The sequence below is a fragment of the Enoplosus armatus genome, chromosome 10 (genome assembly GCF_043641665.1).
Source record: "Enoplosus armatus isolate fEnoArm2 chromosome 10, fEnoArm2.hap1, whole genome shotgun sequence".
In the NCBI taxonomy this organism is placed as follows: domain Eukaryota; kingdom Metazoa; phylum Chordata; class Actinopteri; order Centrarchiformes; family Enoplosidae; genus Enoplosus; species Enoplosus armatus.
In genome coordinates this window covers 24869672-24894618 of record NC_092189.1, presented here as the reverse complement: position 1 = coordinate 24894618, position 24947 = coordinate 24869672, and the positions used below count along the sequence as shown (strand labels likewise).

Sequence of the window (24947 nt, the reverse complement as noted above, 5' to 3'; positions counted from 1 at the left end):
AAATCAACCTTTAAACGTGCTGAAAGGACAGTTTCTCTTTGTCTTCATACGACACTCACACTGTGACTCCTGACAGACTCCACTGAAGACATGGAGACACATGGAGACACATGGAGACACATGAAGACAGACGGACACATGGAGAAAGACGGAAACAAGGAGACACATGGAGACAGACGGAAACAAGGAGACAGATGGAAACATGGAGACACATGGAGACAGACGAACACATGGAGAAAGACAGAAACAAGGAGACAAACGGAGACACATGGAGACAGACAGAGACACATGGAGACAGACAGAAACAAGGAGACAGATGGAGACACATGGAGACAGATGACGTATGGAGACAGACGGAGACAAGCGGATGTGTGAGTGTTGTCTTCAGACAGACCTGGACCGTCCCTTCAGGGCCAATGAGCCTCTTTACAATCATCTCAGTACGAGTAGCACCTGTCCCGCTTCGTCAGGACGAGCGAACATCCTTTATGTCTTCGTTCAGCAGCCAAAGAACATGATTCAAAATGGGGGTCAAACTGATCAATGGATCGTTAACTAATCAAATCCAAACTTCGTGTCCACGGAGGAGCTGGATTCAACGTTCTTTGGTTGAGCTGCTGGAGTGTAGTGTGGCTGGAAGACACCAAACCAAATATTTAGTTTTCTACAGAACAAATCAAACTGCTGTGACTTTGTTTAGTTTACACACGTGAACATGTTTTCATCAGGTTAAAAAATTAAACACATTTTATTAAAAACAGCTTCAAATGTTTTGTGACGAGAAACGTGTCCTCTGACGGACACACTGAGCTCGCACGATCATTGGAGGACGGATGGATCCACGGACCAATGGGATCGTTACGCTGTGGAGAGCTCCACCCCGCTGTCACACACCCCGCTGTCGATCCGAACGTCCACCTTCAGATCCCGGACCTGAGACTTGCCTGCGGAGAGAAACCACAGCTGAGTGACTCGTTGTCACGGTGACGCGTTGAACCAACAGGACGAAGGGGCCGACGGTCACGTGACCCGACTGTAACCATCGCGTCGGTGTTCGCTCACCGCTCGTCCCATTGGTCATCTGCGTTTCCATGTTGTCGGGGCGACGCAGCGCCTCGTCCAGGACACTCAGCGCTCTGCACTCTCCCACTGACCTCAGACCAGCCAACAGATCCCGAACCGTCCCGCCTGAAACCTGCAGCACAAAAACATCCGTCAGCTCCGTAAGATCGGGGTCAGAGGTCAGGACAGGAGGAGCAGGTGTGTGTGTGTGTGTGTGTGTGTGTGCGCGTTACCTCGTAGCTGTCCAGCAGTGTTTTGGCGGGGGAGGGGCTCAGTCTGAAGGCCGTGTTGAGGATCCCGAGACCCAGACTGTGAGCCAGATTCTCCCAGCATCCTTCACTCTCCAGAGCACGACACACCTGCTGCTTCACCTCCACGTCCAGGCTCACCAGGTCGCCTACACACACACACACACACACACACACACACACACACACACACACACACACACACACACACACAGTCATATATAAAATACAGTCCAGGCTTTTCTGCAGGTATCAGATTGAAATTGAATCTGATTCTCAAACTCATTTATTTTCTCTGTATTTGTTAGTTATATCGTGTCTCTATTGTGTCCGACTCTCGTGTTTTACTGTGAAGCACTTTGACGTCTGATATAATAAAGTGTTACATAAATACACTTCTGATTCTTGAGCCTGATCCAGGTTCAGTTTTAATACAAGATGAATTACTTGTAAGGCCTGATATCTTACAGACATGCTAACAGTCAGAGGTCAGAGGTCACAGCGGAACAGAAGAAAAAGAAGAAGAAGAAGAGTATCTCAGTGTGTCAGTGAATGATATCTGATTAGAGATGTATCTCACCTTGAGAAGGGATGAAAGCTCTTTGCGGAGCTGTTGGTTCGTACTCTTTACCATTCAGAAGCTCCAACACCTGCAAACACACACCATCATATAAACACTGCATGCTTTCATTTTAGTGATGGTGTAAATCAGCAGTTTCTGCCCCCTGGTGGAGAAACCATTTAATGCAGCTTCATTTTTTTTTTTTTTTTTTTAAAGGAAGTTTGAGGAAAACATTTATATTACTTACAGACTGATGTCACAGTGTACTGACACACCTTGGAGTACACTTCTACATCACTGCTCTTATTTTGAAAGTTATGAGTAAACAACCAGGTCAACATGTGTTTCCTGTCTCGACAGAACCACAAGTGCAGACGAGAAACTCACAGCGGCTCCGGGTTCAGAGTCAACCAGCGAACCAGGAGACATCTGCTGCTTTCTCTCTCATGCTGAAAGCAGCTGCTGTACCTGAGTGTTGGCGGCCATGTTGAGTGGAGTGGTTCCTGGGATGTAGCCTTCATCTTCATCCTCTTCCTCCCTCTCTTCATCACAGCACTCCTCCTCCCTGAAGAACAGGGGCTCAAAGTTCTCCTTATGAGGGTCTGCACCTGAACACACACACACACACACACACACAGAAAACAGTGTGAAAACACACACACACACACACACACACACACAGTAATGCAGTGTGAACACACACAGTTCTTGATAAAGAAGCAGCGGTGTAGAAATATTAATTAATAATATTACAAAGATTGTGTTGGTCGGTGTATCTTAGCTAGCTGTTCCCCCTGCTTCCAGTCTTTATGCTAAGCTAAGCTAACATATGTTCCCTACCTGCAGCCATCAGCAGAGCTGTCAGCTTGATGGAGCCCCGCCCTGCGGCAATGTGGAGGGGGGTGGAGCCATTAAAGGTGCAGCAGTCCACGTTGGCATTTCCCTGATGACAGAAACATCCCACACTGTTAGATCTTACTGGGTACGACCTGACCCAAACCAGTGGAACCAGTACATTCAAGGGTGGAACTAAACTGCCAGTTGTCTTGTTGAAGGTGAGTGAAGGTAAAGTCTCCTCCCTCCGCTCTGATTGGTCACAGATACCCAGTCAGGTGTATACCTCCAGCAGCAGGCAGCCGGCCAGCGACACGTTGTCGGCCTCGGTGGCGAGGTGGAGGGCTGTCCGTCCACAGCTGCGCTCCTGAGCCTCCACGTTAGCCCCGCCCTCCAGCAGCTCCCTAAGAGAAGACAGCTGATTGGCCAGAACCGCCAGGTGGATCGCACACAGGCCTGTAACCATGGAAACGGACGGACAGAGAATTGTTAAATATTCAGTTTGACTGTTGTGTGTTGGTGTGTTTTGTGTACCTGCTGTGTTAGTGTGTGTGTGTGTGTGTGTGTGTGTGTGTTGTGTACCTGCTGTGTGTGTGTGTTGTGTACCTGCTGTGTGTGTGTGTGTGTGTGTGTGTGTGTGTGTGCTGTGTACCTGCTGTGTGTGTGTGTGTTGTGTACCTGCTGTGTGTGTGTGTGTTGTGTACCTGCTGTGTGTGTGTGTGTGTGTGTGTGTTGTGTACCTGCTGTGTGTGTGTGTGTGTGTTGTGTAGCTGCTGTGTTGGTGTGTGTGTGTTGTGTACCTGCTGTGTGTGTGTGTGTGTGTGTTGTGTACCTGCTGTGTGTGTGTGTGCGTGTGTGTTGTGTACCTGCTGTGTGTGTGTGTGCGTGTGTGTTGTGTACCTGCTGTGTGTGTGTGTGTGTGTGTGTGTGTGTGTGTGTGTGTTGTGTACCTGCTGTGTGTGTGTGTGTGTGTGTGTGTGTGTGTGTGTGTTGTGTACCTGCTGTGTGTGTGTGTGTGTGTGTGTTGTGTACCTGCTGTGTGTGTGTGTGTGTGTGTGTGTGTGTGTGTTGTGTACCTGCTGTGTGTGTGTGTGTGTGTGTGTGTGTGTGTTGTGTACCTGCTGTGTGTGTGTGTGTGTGTGTGTTGTGTACCTGCTGTGTGTGTGTGTGTGTGTGTGTTGTGTACCTGCTGTGTTGGTGTGGTACAGCAGCCCTCTCAGCTCTCTGTGCTGCAGTAGAAACTGGACCATCCCTCCTCCTTCCAGCTGGGATGCCAGGTGGAGCGCTGTGTTGCCATGACGATCAGTCAGAGTTGGATCGGCGCCGGCCAATAGCAGCGCTTCCACCGCCTCCCTCTGCTGGGTGATCACAGCCAGGTGCAAAGGAGTCTGGGATACATGGAGGAAGAGGTTACAGACCTTCGCTGCTCCATAACGAGTCAACTTTGCTCCTTGCTCCCTAAATGGCTGCTTCCTTGCTCCTTGCTTCCTTCCCTAAGCTTGTGTTCTCTACCACAGCGTCGTGTCGACTGACTGATCCGTCCCAGTGACCTCATTTTCAGTCGCTTCTGATTGGTCAGAAAAAACTAACAGGAAGATGATTTCAGACTGAAGAGAAAACAAAATGGACATTCAGTCTGCTCATCGCATGACATCACACCTTACTCTACAAATAGAAAGCTTCCTTCTAAATCAGCCAAAACAAGGACACCACGTGGAGTTCCTGCTCACAGACGCAGAACAGAAAGCGGTTTTAGTAATGTAGTACCTGGTAGAGGTGGTTCCTCATGTTGAGCACCTCCTGTCCAGGCAGAGCAGAGACAACCTGAGTCAGACTCTTCAGCGCCTCCTGCTGGCTGTGGAGAACCGCCAGATGGAGCCCGCTGAGAGGAGAAGGAAGAGGAGACACTGCACTGCCGAACTGCTTCACTTTCATTTCAACCTGAACTCAAACATTTTCTCTGAAGTTAGCAGAGCACAGACGACATCGGAAGACAAGAATAACCAACTTTAAATAAAACTCCACAGTCTCAGTTTAAAATGTGTGTTTTATGTTTACTGACGTGTCTCCGTCCTCGTCCTGTGCGTTCATCAGGGGGCGCTGTGGAGCCAGCAGGTACGCTGAATCTCCTGTAACCGAGTACTGAAAGAGAGCCTCCAACTGTCTGCTGGTTACCTGAACCAACCGCTCGTCTGCATCACACACACACACACCAAACATCATTTTAACATCTCATTTAAAGTCAAATGTTTCATTCGACTTTTAAAAGTTTGAAACAGTTTCTTCTGTGGACACTTGTACGTTTCATAAAGCAGCTCTTCTCTCCGTCACCTGTCTGTGGTGCTGATATTAACAGTTAGAAGTGTGTCCTTGAGTTGAGATAACATGAACGGAATCACAGAAGGAGGAAATATCAGATGCAGCAGTACTGGTGTTTTTCTGTGTGTGGGTATGATGACAGCAGTAGATGCGTACCTTCATGTGGTCCTGGCTCCACATTGACCCCTCCCTCCTCGGTCCTCTCCCCCACCTCCGGGCATCCTGGCTGGGCTGAAGCTCTCAGCATGACCCCTGACCCCGAGTCATCGTCCGGATCGCTATCGTCACTGCTGCCGCCTGCTGCTGTGTCGCCCTGGGAGGCTGTAACACAACGTTCATGTAACGTTAACACAACATTAAGTGATGATGTTTAATCTTAAACAACGTGGGTCAGACTCCAACATCTGTTTTCATTTCAGCCAGGTTCCTTCCTCTTGACACTTTAATAAGATGTCAGTGAATAAAGTTCACTACGTAGGAAACAGGAAGTGGTCTCAGACACATCCATTGTCAACACTTCCTTTCACAGTAAAGGCCTCCAGTACCTTCGCTGTAGAGTGATTTTATTGTGAAACACCTGCAGGAAGTATCAGCAGTAGACTTAGACATCAACATTCTCACCACAGAATATGATCGGAGCAGAAAACAGTCGTGTCATGATCGTCTAAATAAGGTCAGTGTTAGCGTCAGTACCGAGCCAATGAAACTCTATTTCTCACCGTGTTTGATGCCTCCTCCTCCTCCTCCTCCCAGACCAGCTGAGTACCCTGTGGAGAAGCCTCCACCTGCACCTCCTCCATAGTTGTAGGTAGTGAAGCCCTGGAAGTAAGCTGGAGGACAAATCAAACACACCCACAACATCAGCTGACACAGTTTCAGTCAACCGTCCAGCTGACACCAACACTTTTTAATTTATGTTTCCAAATTGTCAATGACTTTCCAGGTTCTCCAGGCTTGTGGTGACCCTGCTGATTTTACCTCCTCCTCCTCCTCCTGCAGAACTGGGTCCACCTCCTGTAGCAGGACCTCCTCCGCCCCCTCCTCCTCCTCCTCCTCCTCCTCGGTACAGACCTCCTCCTCCTCCATGGCCACTGAAGTCCTGAAAGTTAGGCAACGTTTTCTGTCTCTTCCTCTGCACCTCCTCCTTGTCTGAACACACACACACACACACACACACACACGTATGAGCATGTGCACAGGTGAGCATCACGTTAACAGAACAGTGTGTTCAGCTGTGTGTGTTTGCAGTTGGTTGTTATAAAGCTCAGGGTTAAAAAGAAGATGCAGTAGGGGGCAGTGTTTACCTGCAGTTCACCTGTTGATAATGATGTTCTACTATAACATTAATATGCCCGAGTTTCCATTATTGATCTGAGGGTGGAGCTACCTGTCCTACCTGTGATCTGAGGGTGGAGCTACCTGTCCTACCTGTGATCTGAGGGTGGAGCTACATGTCCTACCTATGATCTGAGGGTGGAGCTACCTGTCCTACCTATGATCTGAGGGTGGAGCTACCTGTCCTACCTATGATCTGAGGGTGGAGCTACATGTCCTACCTATGATCTGAGGGTGGAGCTACATGTCCTACCTGTGATCTGAGGGTGGAGCTACATGTCCTACCTGTGATCTGAGGGTGGAGCTACATGTCCTACCTATGATCTGAGGGTGGAGCTACATGTCCTACCTATGATCTGAGGGTGGAGCTACATGTCCTACCTATGATCTGAGGGTGGAGCTATCTGAGGGTGGAGCTACATGTCCTACCTATGATCTGAGGGTGGAGCTACATGTCCTACCTGTGATCTGAGGGTGGAGCTACCTGTCCTACCTATGATCTGAGGGTGGAGCTACATGTCCTACCTATGATCTGAGGGTGGTAGGTGAAGGGTTTGGGCTCGCTGGTCTCGTTGTCAGACTTCCTCTTCAGCTGGACGAACACAGACGTCGGCTTCTGCAGGTTCTGGTCTCGATACTTCGGAGTCTTGAACACAATGGCGAACTGACGGCAGAGCACACATCGCCATGGTAACTTGATTATGAGTCATATTAGGACCACCGATGGGTCAGGTTTAATTCCGCTTGAAGTACCGATACTGTAGTACAATTACTAGTATTACCATTACTGCGACACTACTGTTATAGACTCTATAACTACTATTGTACTATTGTTAGGTACTCTATAACAAATACTGCTACTTGTACTTGATACTTCAACTACTAATACTTATACTGCTTCTGCTACATGTGATACTACTACTACCATTACTATAAGAACTGCTATTGATACTGCTGCCACCGCTATTAGTACTACTCATGATACTACAGCTGCGACTATATCTGAAACTCCTGCTGCTACTGTTCATGCCGTTACTACCATCACTAGTAGTTCTACTAGCACCGCCATCACTGCTGCTACTACATCTGTTAAACCTTTTTATTAGATTTTATTAGAATTATTATAACTAATATTACTGTATGACTACTATAAACAGTAGTACTACTACTAACTCCGTGTACTGACCTGTCTGTGAACGTCTGTCGGGGAGAAATCTCCCAGAGCCTCCCAGGTCAACCCAGAGTCGTCTTCTTCATAGAACCGAACCTGGATGTCATCTGGGCACACACACACACACACACACACACACACACACACACACACACACACACACACACACACACACACACACACACACACACACACACACACACACACACACTGGTTTAAATTCTGCATCAAATGAGGCCCATCAATGTATACATACATATATATACAGATATAAATACATATACACACACACACATATATATAAAATCATAATATATATTTCTGCTTATATTGTTGTCGATGTGCAAACTAATGTTTGCTGTTGAGTTTGACCTCAGTGGAAATCTGAGCTGAGCTGGAGGATTACAGTGAGTCAAGACCAGATCAGCTGCTGGTCCTCTGCCAAAAACACAAACAAAGCAAAACAAAGAAGAAGCCAGTGGGCCTGAAGCCAGACAAAAACAAGTCTTCACAGCCTGAATCGGCCTCTTCCTCCAGAGGGAGTTACACATCGGAGGGGAATTCCCTGAAGCTGGACTTCCTCCAGGAGAACAAAACGGCAAAAACTGCTCCCACCAGGAAGAACTGTTCATTTCACTGCATCCAAATAAAGCCTCAGAGAAACAACCCGAGTTCAAGGACAGAAGACGGCTTCAGTTGCTGTACGTTACTACAAATGAATATGTCTTGAATACAGGAGCACCATCAGCTATAGAGACAGAGACCTGTCCCCTCAGTGTCCATCAGCCTGAAAGAGTCCTGCACAACCTGTTTAATTAAAATGTATTTTACCAGTCGACGCGCCTCCTTCGCATCGCTTCAATCCGATTGAACTTTGACACATGAATCACAATGCTCTCTGACCTTCAGCCAGTTAGAGAGAGAAGGCAGGACTGACCTCTCATTCAGGAAATATTGATGGTCAATATTCTTGTTTTATAACTGCAGATGAAATAATCCAATCAGCAGCCAATCAGGAGAGAAGCTGATTGGCTGCAGTGAGTGATGGACAGTGACAGTTGATGAGAAATCATTGTTTGTATGTTTGTGGACTGCTGTTGTTAGCACATTAGCCATGCTAGCTCCTGCAGGTTATGTTTACGCCTGCTTTGTTACACCACCAGAGAAAATCTCTTCACTTTTATCATTTCTTTAGTTCCGCTGGACGTCCCGCCGCCCAAAGCTTCTACTCATACTGCAGACACCTGCAGCTCTGGGGCCATTTCATTATGCATATGGGTGAGGTCACAAGCCCTCTCTTAACGGGAGATCGTTGAAGGTAACCGGTCGGTTTGCTACCCACTGTTCTGTTGGACCGCTGCTATGATTTATCTATCGATAGATTAGACTTGAAGAATACCCCGTCATCAATTGAATAAGGTACAATCCACAGCTGAAAGCTAAAATACACGTCTCCCTACTTTCAAAGCAGTCCCACAGTGTGACAAAGCCTTGAAACCTTTACAAAGACACTCCATTTGTTTCATTATTTAGGCTGAGGTGGGCTTTCAAGGGTTAACAAACAGTCACATACAGCACAGAAGCTTTGGTAACGTCCCTGATAAACACACGTGTGTGAAGAGGATTCAACAAACCGTCCAGCAGGCGGCGATATCAGCTGAGATAAAACACTTCATATTCCTACACTCATGACGTCACTGTGACATCCAGAAAGTAGAGAAAGGGTTAACATCCGAGCTGATGTGGACTGAGAAGTCCTCACTTTACAGACAGAACAGTTCATACTGACTCAAACCTGTTACTCATTCTGAATTTCTGCATGAGCAGTGTCAAAAGAAAAGCTCAAATCTGAGGTCAAAGGTCTCATAAGTATCTCAGAGTCCTGAGGTCTGTCTCACCTTTCTGGACTTTGTCACAGAGCAGGTAGACCTCCTCTCCTCCACTCACACAGCCAGCTGTTCGATCCATCCTCACTATCTTCAGGTTGGAGGCGTTCGGAGCTTCTGCGGGAACAAAGACAGAAACACAGCAGGTCACTCAGTGACAGACAGAAGATCCGGACACTGAATATACACTCCTGTTGTCTTCTGCTGTTCACGTCAGTGTTCATGTATTTGTATAGTGACAGCAGAGTGAAATCCATCGGAGGACATGGAGACTGTGAGACCTGTGAAACAGGGTCTAAAGACAGGACAGAGGGTCTAAGGACAGGACAGAGGGTCTAAGGACAGGACAGAGGGTCTAAGGACAGGACAGAGCAGCCTTGAGGGGACAACTGAACAGAGACAATATCTGGATCGAAAAGTGGAAACAGAAGATTCAAAAGAACTCTGCAGTTTGAGCCTGAATCTAAAGTGAAAGTGCAGAATGATCCTGAAGTGATGAACTCAGAGCAGCTTTCAGTCGTCTGAGAGGAAGCTGCAGCGCACGGAAACCAACGGCAGGAAGAGGGAAATGAAACCAGGCGGCCTGACACGACCGCACAACAACCCTCAGCCAGAGAGTCCACTGCAGAGATCACTCAAACACTGAGTGGAGAGAGCTTTATCCCCCAAACTCATTCATCATCATCATCATCACCATCACCATCTCCTGACAGGTTTTCTTGGTACAGCAGATACACATATATCCTGTTCAACAGCCCTGCTGAGGACAGACGCTGTCGTGATGATGAGTATAACAGTGATTCATCAACAAGGTCTCCAAGTCGTCATCAGATCTGTGACTGTTAAAACTTCACACTGAAGTATTTGTATTAGTATTTTAGTACAAAAACACCATCCAAAACACAGCAGCGACCTGCAGGTGTCTCTGCACAGCTGTCACTGTGTGAGTGTGAACCCCCGAGTCCTCTCACGCCGTCTTTTTCTCTCCATCTGTCCTCGCCACAGGTTTCACACTTGGCGATGAGTTGTTAACATGTTTGATACAGAAGTATTCTGAAGATCTGACTACAAACCGTTTGTAACAGTAAACAGCAGGAGACCTAAAATACGACTACACTGACCGCCCAGGTTTAATGACGGCAGCCGTGCGAGTGTTCAGACTCACTGCTGTCGTAGATCGGTTCAGACACGACCGGCTCGAGTCGTCTGGAGAAACCTCCATCACTGTCGGGGAGGAACGCCGTGAACATGAGGCGAACCACGCTGAGGTCCATTTCTTTAGCCTGCAGAGACGCCACGCTGCTGATCACATTGCGCTGGTGGTCTGAGGAGAATTAATTAGACAGAAAATAAAGAAAATGTTTGTCAGGATGGTGACGGACACACAGACCATCATCACTGAGGAAGAAATAAGATTTCACTTTTAAAATGTCCTCACAAAGACACCAATACAACAGCAAACACAGGCACACACAGAGCAGGACTGACCGCTGAGGTCTCGGGGGACCCGGACTTCCCCCTGCAGGGCGTCGATCTCGGGGTGGATGGAGACTCCACAGTTGTACCCCATCCTGAAGGCCTCGATCATCCTCTCCTCCAGAGTCTTCGCCACGTTCTTCTTCGTCACATGGAGGATGCCCAGGTTCGGAAAACTAGCAAAACCAACAAAAACACACCAGTGAGTCTGGTACGTGACTGGGTCTACTGGTTCACTGGGTTTCTACTGTGCAGAGTGAGTCCTGCAGACCTGATGTTGGAGTCTTTGGGCTGCAGGTCGGCGATGCAGATCCCTTTGTCACACTGTTTTCCCACAAGACTGTGAGCGTGAAGCTGAGGGAGGGGGGTCAGCGCCGTCACCAGCTGCACCACCACCCGGGACGGACCCTGGTAGTTACTGATCTGAAACACACACAGACACACACAGTTTATTATCTAATTTGATATCGCTTCAGACTTGCAGATTCACGCCGAATCTTTCCTAAAATGTCCCCAGTGATCTGTTTTAGTTTAGTGTTTTAATATATTATAAAATACAACATTTCAAACAATAAAGTCCTGGACCTTTGGGGGGGCAGGTCCCTCACGTCTGACTGAAGACTGAACCACAGAAAACAGTTTTAAGAAGCAGAGAAAGTACGAGGGTTTGATTCCATCACACTGAGTTTACATTAACTCCCACCAGAGGCCTTCAGGCAGATGTAACCTGAACTGAACCTGGTCTTGGGTCATGTTTCAGTGGAGGAAAGCACTCGTCAATCATCTACTTAACCGATGCACATGTGAGACCTGGTTCATCCGATTAGTCTCCACCCACTGATCAACCACAGCACACCTGAACACCTGCACCAAGGCCCCACTGTGTTCTGTAGTAACTTCATCTTTTAAAAACATTGCCTAACTGATAAACTTGGTTTCTGTAATCCAGTCCAGGATTACAGGCTCTCAGGCTCTCGGTTGACACAGCTGGATGGTCTGGTCTGCCAGAGAAACCTGGTCTTTTGGCTGATCAGACCTGTAACAGGTTTCACATCTGTACTTCAGATTATTTGGTCTGAACCAAAGAAAAACAAATGATCCATTCTCGTCTTTTAGTTGCTGATTTAACTCCTCTTTACCTCCTGCCTGATGAGGGAGAAGCATACACGTTACCGCGGTTACAAAATCATCTAGCACGATTATACAGATTGACAGTTCACGACTTGACAGTTTGTGATTTGAATTCATGTTCAAATCACATATCTACTATCACACAGTTCTGTGAAGAGCACCAGAGTCCGCTTGGAAGGGGGACCAGACCAGACCAGACCAGACCAGAGGGCAGCTGATTGGTCCACACCGGAGTTTGTTTGAACCGCACCAAAGAGGTTCGACTTGAAACCACATACGGCTTCAAACAGCTGACGATGGAAGAAAGGGTCATAACTCCGAGCGGCACTAATAAAGAAAATCAGTTCATGGAAGTCAAATAAATTCACACTAAGAATAATCTGAGCACCATCCTCTGCCGCCACAAAACACATGTAGTATATCGTTTAGTAGTATTTATTATATCCAGAAAGAAACTAAGTACATTTACTCTTACTCCTTAAGAACATTTTTGAGGTACTTGTACTTTATATGTACTTCTACTGCACCAAACCTCAGAGGGAAACATTGTACTTTTTACTTTCACACTAAATGTATTTAACAGCTATTAATTTACACACAAACATCTGATTAACTTATTAAACATGAAGCACTGCTACAGATTAAAGAGCCCACAGACCCTCACAGGTGCTTCCAGGTGTGTTGCTGATTAGACCAATCAGATTGAGGCTCTGCTGGGGTTTACGTGAGGTCATCATGTACGTATAGCCCCTGAAGTCCCAAAATCTCATCTAGATCATATAAAAGCTTAAAGGGCACATTTGGTGAAGGAAGTCTGATGGAAACTATTGGCTGAATTAAGAGTTGAGCTGATTCAAAGCAGTCTGGAGTTTTTCTCTGCTGTGGTTCAGAAACACTTTCTCCTGACAGAGATGACTCACAGCTCGGCTCCATCACACATCTCAAAACCTTCAGACAGACGTCTTATTCTAAATCACACTGGATTAAAGATTTACTTTGATATTTACAAAACCCAAAGACCTGAAATAAGCTGTCAACAAGCTGTGCTCTCAAATGACTTTACAGTTACATAACATGGAAGTTTAAGGGATGTCAACGATAATACAACACTGTTAGCACAAGCTAACGGGCAAAATCCACATGAACTTAACTCAATTATGAATTCATTCATCTATGTGTTGATAAAAGCTGGATATTTTAAAACTGTCATAAAGTGAGTCAGTGATGATGGTTGCGTCATTTTTACTGGTAATCACCATGTTCTCCACATTACAGCCCAGACGACCACAGCTTCCACTCCGAAGATCTGATTACAGATCAGTCCAGAGTATAACCGGCTCCAAACCAACTGAGCTGATTAACATGAAGGAAATCAGATGTAAAGAAATACTGTGTTCCTGTTTCTGCAGCGTGTGTGTGTGTGTGTGTCACATCATGTCACTGCAGGTATTTGCTGCAGGAACGTTGCAACTGCCACAGTAAATAAACACAAGCCCACTTCCTCTTCCCGGTTCAGTCGACCAATCAAAGCGCTCCTCAGTCAAACTCAGTTCCTAGAAACACAGCGAGTGTCGGTGTCTCATGGCTTCCTGGCTCCAACGTGCTCACCGACTATCAGCGGTTTCTGGAGTTTGCAGCAGAAGGTGTTCATATCTGTTTGTGATCAAACTCTGAATCTAACTGATCCTGATGCAGTGAAACACAAACTGTCTCAGGTGTGAGCAGATATCACAGAGCTGTTGATGCTTCACAAGAGCAAAGATGGAGAAACCTATCATCACACTCCGGGACCTGTACTATCAAGTCAAATGTATTACAACCTGTACAGCATCTGTACAGCATCTGTACAGCATCTGTACAGCACCTTGTGTCCTTAGAGCCTCGATTCAGGTAAAGAGAGGAAATGGAAGAAAGCTCAGCAAGAGAACAGAGCAGTACGACAATCATGAAGACACAACTATAGATAGATTATAAACATATATGAAGAATGGGCCTCGGAGTCAAAGCACTTAGTGACTCCGCTCAGATACAGATCTGAATTAAAATCCTGTACACGTGTGCAGACGTTCATGTGAAACAACTGAATCTCGTCTTCTCTCACACTGTCAAGACATCGGGAAATGCAGTAAATCAATAATAATAAATGAATTCCATTTCAGCTGAAGTTCTGCAGCAGTCGGCTGCCTGCGGGTTTAACGAAGGGTTAAACATGTCAGTAAACATGTCAGTGTTTCTGGGCACCAACACAGATGTTACACCTCTGGATGTCGAGCTTCGACATCCGAGCTGAAACTCAGAAACTCAACACCCTCCAGTTTGTGACGCAACTCCGTTTCCTTGTAATTATATGTGGATGTCATGGGAGGAAATTCCCAACAGACATGAAACGCAGCAGAGGTAGGTGTGTGTGTGTGTGTGTGTGTGTGTGTGTGTGTGTGTGTGTGTGTGTGTAGTATAAACCTGGGCAGGTCCAGGCCAGCAGAAGCTTGTCTCAGCTTTAAAACGACTGAAACACTGAGCTCTCTCAGATGTTCATTATTCTTAAATGAGATTTGATTGGCATCTGGACCAAGATGTGAATGTTTTTCTAAACATCTGTTTGGTAGCATATCCATCAACAGGATCACAGATGATCAGCTCTGCGATTAAAGGCTCTCTCACTCATTGTCCACGAGTGGTCAGCAGGGGTGGTGGCGACAATATAACTCATTCATGTCATTTCTGTGCACATATTGTGATCTGTGCATTCAAATGACAACTACTGTTGTGTTGTCTTGAACTACTCATTTCTTTAAACAATATTATTTACTATTTAAAATATGTTAAAGGATGGAAGATAAAAGGATTTCCACGTATCTCTGTAATTATTAAAGAGCACAAATTATTTAATTTCTGTATAAATCTGACCTGAGATCAGGGAGCTTTCTTTGATTCAGTTTTCAGTTATTTTTCTTTATTTATTGGACAAAAGTAAAACCCAGTAATCATAACGTGTATATGTATTCCAGTATTTCATGCAGACAACAGCATGTTGGTAACTTCTGCTAAATCATTAGCTCAGATTAATTATTTATTACCTTTTCATTCCCCTGACATTCATTTTCCCCTCAGATGAACTGGTTTCATGAGGACAGACGTCACAGACAGACTGACAGACTGTTTCACTGTAAAAACATCAACGTATTCAACAAGTCTGTCTTTTCCAAATCGTTTCTTAATAACTTCCTGGACGTTTCCTAAAAAATACCCTTTTAATTTGTACTAACTACATGGAAAACAGAGACTGCGTTCCAATGTGTTAATTTGAATCAATCACTAGTGTAACCTAGAGAGTCTTTTAATGTGAAATGTGTCGACGATTCAATGTGAAGAATAAAGGAATAATGAAAGAATATTTACTGGGTTCATATCGAGCACTTCTTTTAGGGAAATTCCTACTTTCCCCGACATTTAGAACCAAATTACAGACTTGTTTCCAGAGAACGTCTGAGGGAATTATTGGGGAAATACAGACGTAAAATAAAGTTCTACCAGAACGTCATCAGAGCGAGAACCAGCTTCAAGCTGCTGGACTGAAGCAGAATACTCCATCAAAAAGAAAAAGAATCACATATTTCTGATAAACACGTCCTCACAGAGAAGGTTGGTGAGTCAGAAACATCACCATCATCATCATCATCATCATCATCATCATCCCACTGGTCCTACCAGAACAACAGGGGGGTTTTCCCCCTCTGCTGCCTCAACATGCAAACACAGCGACAACAAAAAGCTAAAATAAAGAGTCCAAATGTTTGACCGTCCTCCAGGTGAGTTTGCAGGTGAACCGTATCAGTTAAACACTCCAGTGTATTAATATTTTTAGAGATGACTTCACATCAGTTTAAGGATCATTAGATGTGACGCCACTTTAGATAGAGAACACGTCTAAGATCTGGATTCATGTGAATCAAATGTTACACATATTTTGTAGTTTAGAGGTAAAGTTCAGTAACAGCAGGAATCTGGGGATTCCCCGTCTCCTCTGGTCGGAACATGTGGGAGCTGCAGCCTCCAAACTAAACATCAACTCATGAAATAGAAGCTCCTGTAGACCTGTGAGAGAGGGGGTTATAACATCCAGCAAACGTCTGACATGCAGCAGGGTTTTGTGGGAGATTTCTAGGACTTATGATGGTATGTTCTCTTTATGCCCCTGAACACAACACAACAACTCTCTGACTTCAGGCTCCAGAGGATTTGGATCAAATGGGACCAGAGTGGGTTTGAAACTTTGTCCACACTCTGTCTCAGCTTTCCTGTTTGTAGTTCAACTAATCATTCAATCAGTTTATCACTTGGTTGGTAAGAAAAGATTTGTAAAAAGGAAGAAAGTCATGTTTTGTCTGAAGATATTCGGTTTGTACGTGTAGCAGTTCATCTCAGACTAAACTCATTCTATCAAACAGCAGCACCGTTTGTGATCCACCAACAACTACTTAGTCCAGCTCTCGTGGAGATTCTGAGTCTTCAACCATCAACCCACAATCACTGTCGCAGGTCACATCCCGGCTGTACCCTCCCCCGACTACTGACCCGTAGTCCAGTCTAACAGTCCTGCAGTAAACTGTCGGCTCAGTGATCTGCACTGCAGGAAACAGGCGTCGAGCACGCTCTGTTCACAGCTCTCACTCAAATCAAATACTTTTAATCACTTCCTGGACATTATTTTTAGCCTCATCGTTCGTCATCAACACTGGAATGATGTTTAAATGTCAACGACCGTCAGTCAGGCTTTTCAACACCAAACAGGTGAGTCAGCTTCCTGTGATCCACACGGGAGGTTCATGTGTTTGTTACAGCGTCAGAGCTCCAACTGAAGCTGCGTGATGCTCTTCATATTCAGCATATTCAGACAGACAGACAGACAGGAAGTGTTACCTTGACGGTGGGGTACGTCTTCCTGTTCTTCTCACTGGAGGCTCCTGGAAGACCGCCGTGAGATGGACCTTCACAGCCATACCTGAACCTGAAGCCACGCTGGGAGACAGAGAGACAAACTGTCAAATAAATACACAACCAGGAGCAAGTCAACTAGAGACTGACATCATGTATCAATATTCAAAATCAATATACAGATCATTTAGAAACAGTTTGTCCACCAGAGATCACTGACAAGTTGTCAACATGTCCCAAACATCACATTCAGTGTTTGATCCAGGAGGAGGTCAGAGGGGCCCATCAGGGGGTCGAACCACCAAACCTGAACACACAGCTGCTGTACATGTTGTTATTATCGCTGTGTCATGTTTCAGCTGCTGTACATGTTGTTATTAACGCTGTGTCATGTTTCAGGTGTACATGTTGTTATTAACGCTGCGTCATGTTTCAGCTCCTGTACATGTTGTTATTAACGCTGCGTCATGTTTCAGCTCCTGTACATGTTGTTATTAACGCTGTGTCATGTTTCAGGTGTACATGTTGTTATTAACGCTGTGTCATGTTTCAGCTCCTGTACATGTTATTAACGCTGTGTCATGTTTCAGGTGTACATGTTGTCATTAACGTTGTGTCATGTTTCAGCTCCTGTAGATGTTGTTATTAATGCTGCGTCATGTTTCAGGTGTACATGTTGTTATTAACGCTGCGTCATGTTTCAGCTCCTGTACATGTTGTTATTAACGCTGTGTCATGTTTCAGGTGTACATGTTGTTATTAACGCTGCCTCATGTACATGTTGTTATTAACGCTGCGTCATGTTTCAGGTGTATATGTTGTTATTAACGCTGCGTCATGTTTCAGCTCCTGTACATGTTGTTATTAATGCTGCGTCATGTTTCAGCTCCTGTACATGTTGTTATTAATGCTGCATCATGTTTCAGGTGTACATGTTGTCATTAACGTTGTGTCATGTTTCAGCTCCTGTACATGTTGTTATTAATGCTGCGTCATGTTTCAGGTGTACATGTTGTTATTAACGCTGCGTCATGTTTCAGCTCCTGTACATGTTGTTATTAACGCTGCGTCATGTTTCCACTCATGTATTAATGAGTGAGGTGACTGTTAAACATCTTCTACTAACTATATTGATAACCAGACGTGTGTTTCAGCTCAGCAGGTGATGATTAATCAGAGCAGCTCATCACAACCTTCTGTGGTCAACCCTGGTGCTTCCAGACCAACTTAAACATGTGATAATTCATCAGCCTCAGATGAGACTTTAAACTTCAAAACTGGCAACTCAAAACCTGGAAATCATTCCTTTGGTTAAATTATGTTAAAAATACATCGACCCCCCAGCAATAATTAATATCCTCACACGTCCTCCAACATCCTGTGGATATTCACATCACTGCGAGTTCCTGTTTTAAGGCAGCAGAAGGAGGACAGGTGAGTCGTACCTGTTTGGGCTGTTCCACGATCTGCAGGAACGGGCCGTCCACTGAAAGCACAGAGAAACAAAGAGACATTTTCAGAGTCGAGTCAGCGATTAGTCCATTGGACTGTTGTTCGGACACAATGAGACGCGTGAACCCGCCTCTCTCTGGTGAACACTGCCCGTCAAACTGGCTGCCGGTAAAATCACTCCATATGACTTGATTTGTGCGACAGTCGCTCACATTAATCTTCTGCAGCAGCCACTTCCTCCCTCATCATCACACTGACTGCAGTCAGCTGTCAGCACAGTGGTGGAAGTATTCAGCTCCTGTACTGCAGTAAAAGTACTCAAACCACACTATAAAAATACTCTAAAAGCAGTGACTGTTATACTATTGTCTATTATTATCGTTAGGTTCATTAGATTAGATGATTATTCCTCATCATTAATGTAAAAGCAGGATTTTACTGTTGTCGTTGGTTGAAGTGGAGCTCATTTTATTTCTTGTCATTATGGACACAAACAGGGAAGTGAGAGCAGAGAGACGCTGTCCCAAACTCACAGACGTCACGAAACTCCTCTTTCACTTTACCTTCATCACATGGGACTTTTTAAAATATGCATTCATTTCTCGAAGAGAAAACAGTTTCTGAAGCTGTGAGGCGAAGCAGGAAACTTTCTGTCCTCTGCAGCTGCTTCATCCCAAAATACCACATCTGTTCAGCATCGTGTTCACAAAACAAATGTGTCTTAACTGTCACTGTCAGCCTCTGTTTGTACAAAGTGTTCATGATGGTCCAAACACGTCCAACCAAAACCAAACCTCCCAACTCAAAGTCCACTTTCTGGCTTCTTCCAGAGCTTTAAACCATCTCACACAGTCTTCATCAGAGGACAGTTAGACGGCAGCTCTAACGATCATCATTACATAAGCCACATAATCAATGAGCTGTCAGTCACTCAACACAGCTGCATATTTAATGAGAAAACAGTAAAATGTCCATCCCAGTTTCCAAAGCCGACGGTGACGTCTTCAAATGTCTCGTTGTGTCCGACCAGAGATATAAAACAGAGAAAAGCAGGAGAGCGAGAGCGAGAGTCGATCACAGATCAAAAATATAAATCAGTGATGCAACCAGGAAGTAAAAAACTAACAACAAAAGTGAATCCAGGAACAGTTTCTGATGAACATGTATAGGAGCTGCTGAGACCACTAACCCACAGTGTACCAGTTCATGACAACGGACCAGACTACATCCTGACGAAGAAAAGTGAGTAAGTGGACCTTTAAATCTGCCACACAGACACAGTTTAACTAAAACCACCACAGAATCCTGAAAAAGAACAATGTGTCATGAAAAGGTTCATGAATTCATGAAGCTGAGAGCTGCCATCACTGACATACAGACAGTCCTTTCCAGTCCTGGTCAGGACACATCCAGTCAGTGAATCCTGGATCCAGCAGGACTGTGTCTGTGTGAACGGTTCCTCTCGATCAGGTTTCACATTCTGTCATTACATCCCAGAGAGCATGCAGAGCTGATGCGATTCGACACGAGAAATGACATATACCACCTTAAAATACGTGGTTTCTGTTCGAACGAGCCCTTAAAATCATTTGTGGACCGAGCAGGTATTTAGGAGTGTAATACCTGAGGAGGGAGGGCCAAACAAAACAACTCTACACTGAAGCACCTTCTGTTGACTTAAGGTGAGATAAGCGAGCTGCGATCAGTTTGATATTTTAAGATGAAGGACGATAAAGTGAACACCGGACCAACAGCTGAAGACTTTAAGTTCCTGTTGAAGGTGTGATCTCACCTGTTCGCAGGGACGTCGTCTGAGACATCGCAGGAAAATGTGGAAAGTCCCACGATGGGTCCATCATTATGTTGTCAAAAATCTGAAAGAAGTCGGACATGAAGTCAGGATTTATTTACATCTGTACATGTTTTATCAATATGTTTATCAACCTGTTCAATTAAATGCTCACGCTCATTCATTTCCGCAGCACCGCAGTGAAAACACGCCTCAACATTTCTAGACCTGATCCAGGACCATGATACACAATCTGACAGTCCTGGATCAGCATCATGTGGATCATCATCACTCTTTTCAGGCATTCAGAGTGAAGAATACAAACTCACTGGATGGCCGTTAAACTCAACTTATTAGGTAAAATAAACGACATCAGGCGGGTGTAGAGTACCAAGAGACAAGGTACATTTGCAACTAATGATTTTCATTATTGATTAATCTGCTGATGGTGTTCTCAAGTTCTTCTTTTGTCTCTAAAATGGTGAAAAAACATCTGGTGATGTCTTCAAATGTCCAAACAGTCCAAAGCCCAAAGACAGAGACATTCAGAGCATCAACCCAGAGAAAAAAATGACTAAAACAATTATTCAATTATAAAAATAGATTTTTTTTTTCTGTCGATCGACTAATCAATAGATGGATCAATCATTGCAGCTCATGTCTCGTCCATTGAATTCAACACATAACATGTAAAAATCAAGGATTTTACCCCAAATCATCCGTATAAGTTCAGCTGACCGATGTTCCATACTTAACATTCACTGAATAAAGACTGAGAAGTGGTTGAACGCTGACAAAAATGGACCTTTGTGCTTTGATTGTTTTATTTTCCAGAGGTTACTTTACTGAAAGAGACACTTCAGTCGCAGTATTCGTGGTTTCTGTAACTTAGCAGCCGTCTGACTGCAGGAAGGTGATTCTCTGAGCTGTTTGTATTTCAACAACATTAACATGATGAGTTTTATGAGCCATCGAGGACGAAACGTCCAGTTTCTGGTAGATCAGGACCGCAACAAGTAGTGTGACTGTTCTGGATCAGGGCTACAACTCGGATTATAACAAGATATTCTCCTCATCATAAAGAGATGTGTTTCTCACTCTAAAGAAATATTTCACGCTTGTTATAACACAGTATTTCACAGGCAGAAGAAGAGCAGTTTACCTGGTTGGAGGTATGAAGGTAGTGGTCGTCTCCAGCCATGTTGTCTGCAAAGGTCCAACACAGCAAATACAAAGTGTGATGAACTCATGGTGATAATAACTTTGTTTAGTCTTCATTATACTACTCATTTATAATTGTACTCATTTCAGCCTAAAACCATTTTAAATAGTTAATTTATAAATGAAATAATATAATTGTTTAAATTAGTTTTAATATTAACATGTCTGCATGCTGTGTGTTTTACAATACATACTTATTATTTATTAATAAATAGTCCCTCTGACACTTGTTGCCGCTTGGCATCGCGCGTTCCCGCACCGGTTGCACATGAACGCGCATGTGCTAGCTCTATGGCTAACGGCTAGCACTACCGGGCTGTTTTTATTTATGTCGTTAAAGCGACCGTTTAAAAAAAAGAACAGTTATTATCAGCGAACACTTCTACAGCTCCGACAGCAGAGCAGTAACTGCCCGACTGTTGGCTTCATGGTACAGAATGTCCCGAAGAGCTACCTGTCCGAGCTAACTGGGCGCTAGCCCTTAGAGGTTCCGTATGCGGAGGACGTAACACGAAACTCCGGTCAAAAATGTGCCAGTTCAACGGTTCTACACTATTCGCCCGAGGACCTTGAACTGCAGAACACAAATGAATAACTATTAGAGTCAGATAAATCAATTCCTGATTTCGGCAACTGCAAAATTCACATACATAGCTTTAAATAAAAGTTTCAGCTTTTTCTATGGTTTGTCCGTTCACCCACACTTTCTTCTGCTACCAAGAAAACGTGGACTGCGGTAGGAAATCCCGCGAGTGATGCTGCAGTAAAAGTTCCGACTTCGACTAAAAAAAAGACATCATTTTGGATCAATACCAAGCCAATGTACCCGTGGCTGTCAAGTTCTCATTTTTAAGATTGAGTTTGGTGTGACGTTCTGAAAGTTACCTGGCTAATAAGGAAGTGAGAAGCATAACAAAGCAAGAGTCGCACTGTTGTAACGGCTCACGGTACAATTATGGCAATGCATGCAAATATACAGATATGTAGTTAGCTACTGTACAGAGCGGGTAGTTACCGTGTTCTTACCTGGGTAGCTAGGTCAGGTTAAAAGTCGGATTCTCAACATGAACTATGAGTGACAGTCCTCAGTCCACTTCAGTTTACTGTCTCACATCATCTCGCCATGCCCATGCTGAACCAGTGGATCCGTTTACAGCAACTAGCTTTAATTGGAGTACGTCATGACGCGATACGACCGCGTCATTACAGTTAATAAAGAGAAAATGATTTAGTCCGAGTGGATTAATCGATATTTATTCCACAGGACGAGCAGCAGAGTCCTGCAGGTGACACGAGTTTCTCTCAGTTGTTCATGAAGTTGATTTCCTTCCCCACTGGAAATTCCCTGTGACGTAGGGATTCAGCCAGAGAGCAGGTAAAAAGCGAAGAGGTCTCACTCTGAGGACCAAAAATCATGCTAACATGGATATCAAATGTGTTAAACAACAATAAGATAAATAGAATACAATGAAAACAATAAACAATAATATTTATATTTGATTTAGCCTTCGGCAGCACCACAGCTCCCAGTCTGACAGACACTCTCAATCTAACAGGGAAAAATCATATGAAGCTATTTCAGATATTTGGAATAAAGGAACAAGAATTCTCTGATGAAAGATTTCAGACTTTAATGTCAAAAGTTTAAAATGATTATAACGTGTTGAGGGCAAGTTTTTATTTGATTGTTTGCTTTTTGTAGAAAAATGAGACAATCCCTGTAAACATTGGTGCAGTCTGTTTCTTTACTTTCATCTCAGTGATCGTTTCATTTTTACATGTATGTGTGTGTTTATTTTCTCTGTGTATCACAATCATGTCCTGTATAGTGCATATTATCTGCATCAATATTCCCTTTGAGTTATTGCTCTGTATGCTTATATCTTATTTCAGTGACTGTAGAGGTATGTTTGAAAAGTTGTTCACTAACATTCATAATCACATGATAAATCACTCACATTTATATCCAGTAGAGTTCTTAATTAATTTGAGCCTTTTAATAACATAATTCCTCCATCTGACTCGTCCTGTTTAAAGGTCCTGTATGGAGTTTTCAGAAAGTTGCTGTTTTTAATGAGACCAGTGGCCACAAAGTGAACTGCAGTCAGCATCCTGTTGCTCGTGCCCGCAGTCTGTAGGCGAGCGAGCCAAAACAGTGAAGTGACACCTGACTGATTTAAATCATAGTTAGAATAACGCTACTGTCTGTAATGTATTGTTATATTTGGGCCATTGGCTCTGGGATACAAACTAAACACAAAACTTTTCTAGCCATAACGTTAGCGAGAAAGCTAAGGTTAGCCAGCTAGCTGTAACTTAACTACATTACATGGGTCTGGCGTTGGTGGCTTCGTATCGTTAGCAGTTGAAGTGATTTGCAAACAGCAAGCTAGCCAAGTTATCAGCCAGATAGTCTGGATGAATTAGCTGACGTTATCCACTCAAGACAGTATTTTGCTATGTTAGCTAGCTAGCAATTTGTCCGCGTTAGCAAGCAAGCTACTGACTGGACTTGTGGACTTTGTGTTGGGGTCTGTGTTTTGGTGGGTGCCGGTCTTTTGTTGAGGGTGGTGGACTGAGCTGAACATGGAGCTGAAGAGAGGCTAAACATAACGTCACCTCCTTTGGAAAACCGTCCAGAGTCCTTTACATAGAAATCAGTCCACAGGCTATTATAGGCAACCGAGGAAATCGGGGGGGGGTGTAATTTTTTAAGTGACGTTAAACTCCGCTCACACATTGGCAATAAAAAGCCATTAATACATGACAATTGTTGCATATTGTTACATATGGCACCTTTAATGTTGCAGCTAGTAAAGGTGGAGCTCATTTTAACTAAACTATATCTATAATAATACATCATAAGGTATTAGTTTAAAGGAGCAGAAAATGGGAATACTTGAGTAAAGTACAAGTACTTCAAAATTGTACTTTAATACAGTAACATTCCACCACTGGTAAAACTTCTGAAGATGTCACCAGTTAAAAAAATCTGCTAAACTTCTGTCATTTACACATGATGTCATTTTAGGAGCTACGGTGGAGCGCGGGATTGTGGGATACGAGCTATGGACACTGTTGTGTTGTATTGTGGGATTTTTGAGGGCAGTAAAGAGTCGGTGAGAATTTTGACACTGAAATGATAAAATGACAGAAAGTTACTGCATCAGGAGAATCTGAATTCAGACACAGCTTCTTCAAAAAGGCTTGAAGGTTCCTAAAACAGCTGGACATGTGGATTCTTCCACTGCTGAAAATAGTCCCCAACAAATGCACTATTTCCTCCTGTTAGTTTGACCAAATCTACAGCGAGCAGCTGTTGGAGGAAATGACTGAGCCTTTTTAAACATGAAACTATATATTTGTGAGGTGTTTTTAAAGATAGACGTCCTCAGTAGGAACCAATGAGCTGAGAGCTGAGAGCCACAGACAGGAAGTCAGACAGGACTGAGAGACGGACTGACAGGCTGATGGTTTGACTCTGAACATGAAAGATATAGAATAACAACAGACTTCTTCTTCTCTT

At 44.3% G+C, this 24947-nt stretch overlaps 1 protein-coding gene across 1 annotated transcript; it reads right to left on the bottom strand.

Annotated features, from left to right (window-relative positions):
* Positions 1-728: 728 nt before the first annotated feature.
* nfkb1 (nuclear factor of kappa light polypeptide gene enhancer in B-cells 1) lies at positions 729-22715 on the bottom strand. Its single transcript, XM_070912895.1, has 24 exons — positions 22448-22715; positions 21363-21406; positions 20204-20285; positions 18405-18445; positions 16945-17043; positions 11165-11316; positions 10906-11069; positions 10583-10741; positions 9430-9534; positions 7547-7638; positions 6886-7024; positions 6004-6174; positions 5745-5855; positions 5182-5346; positions 4769-4898; positions 4474-4588; positions 3893-4094; positions 2993-3162; positions 2713-2815; positions 2341-2480; positions 1891-1960; positions 1296-1459; positions 1063-1195; positions 729-944 (listed from the first exon to the last, which is right to left on the bottom strand). Exons 2-24 carry the CDS (start codon positions 21399-21401, stop codon positions 859-861), a joined length of 2832 nt encoding a protein of 943 aa, XP_070768996.1. The 5' UTR covers positions 21402-21406; positions 22448-22715; the 3' UTR covers positions 729-858.
* Positions 22716-24947: the final 2232 nt, after the last annotated feature.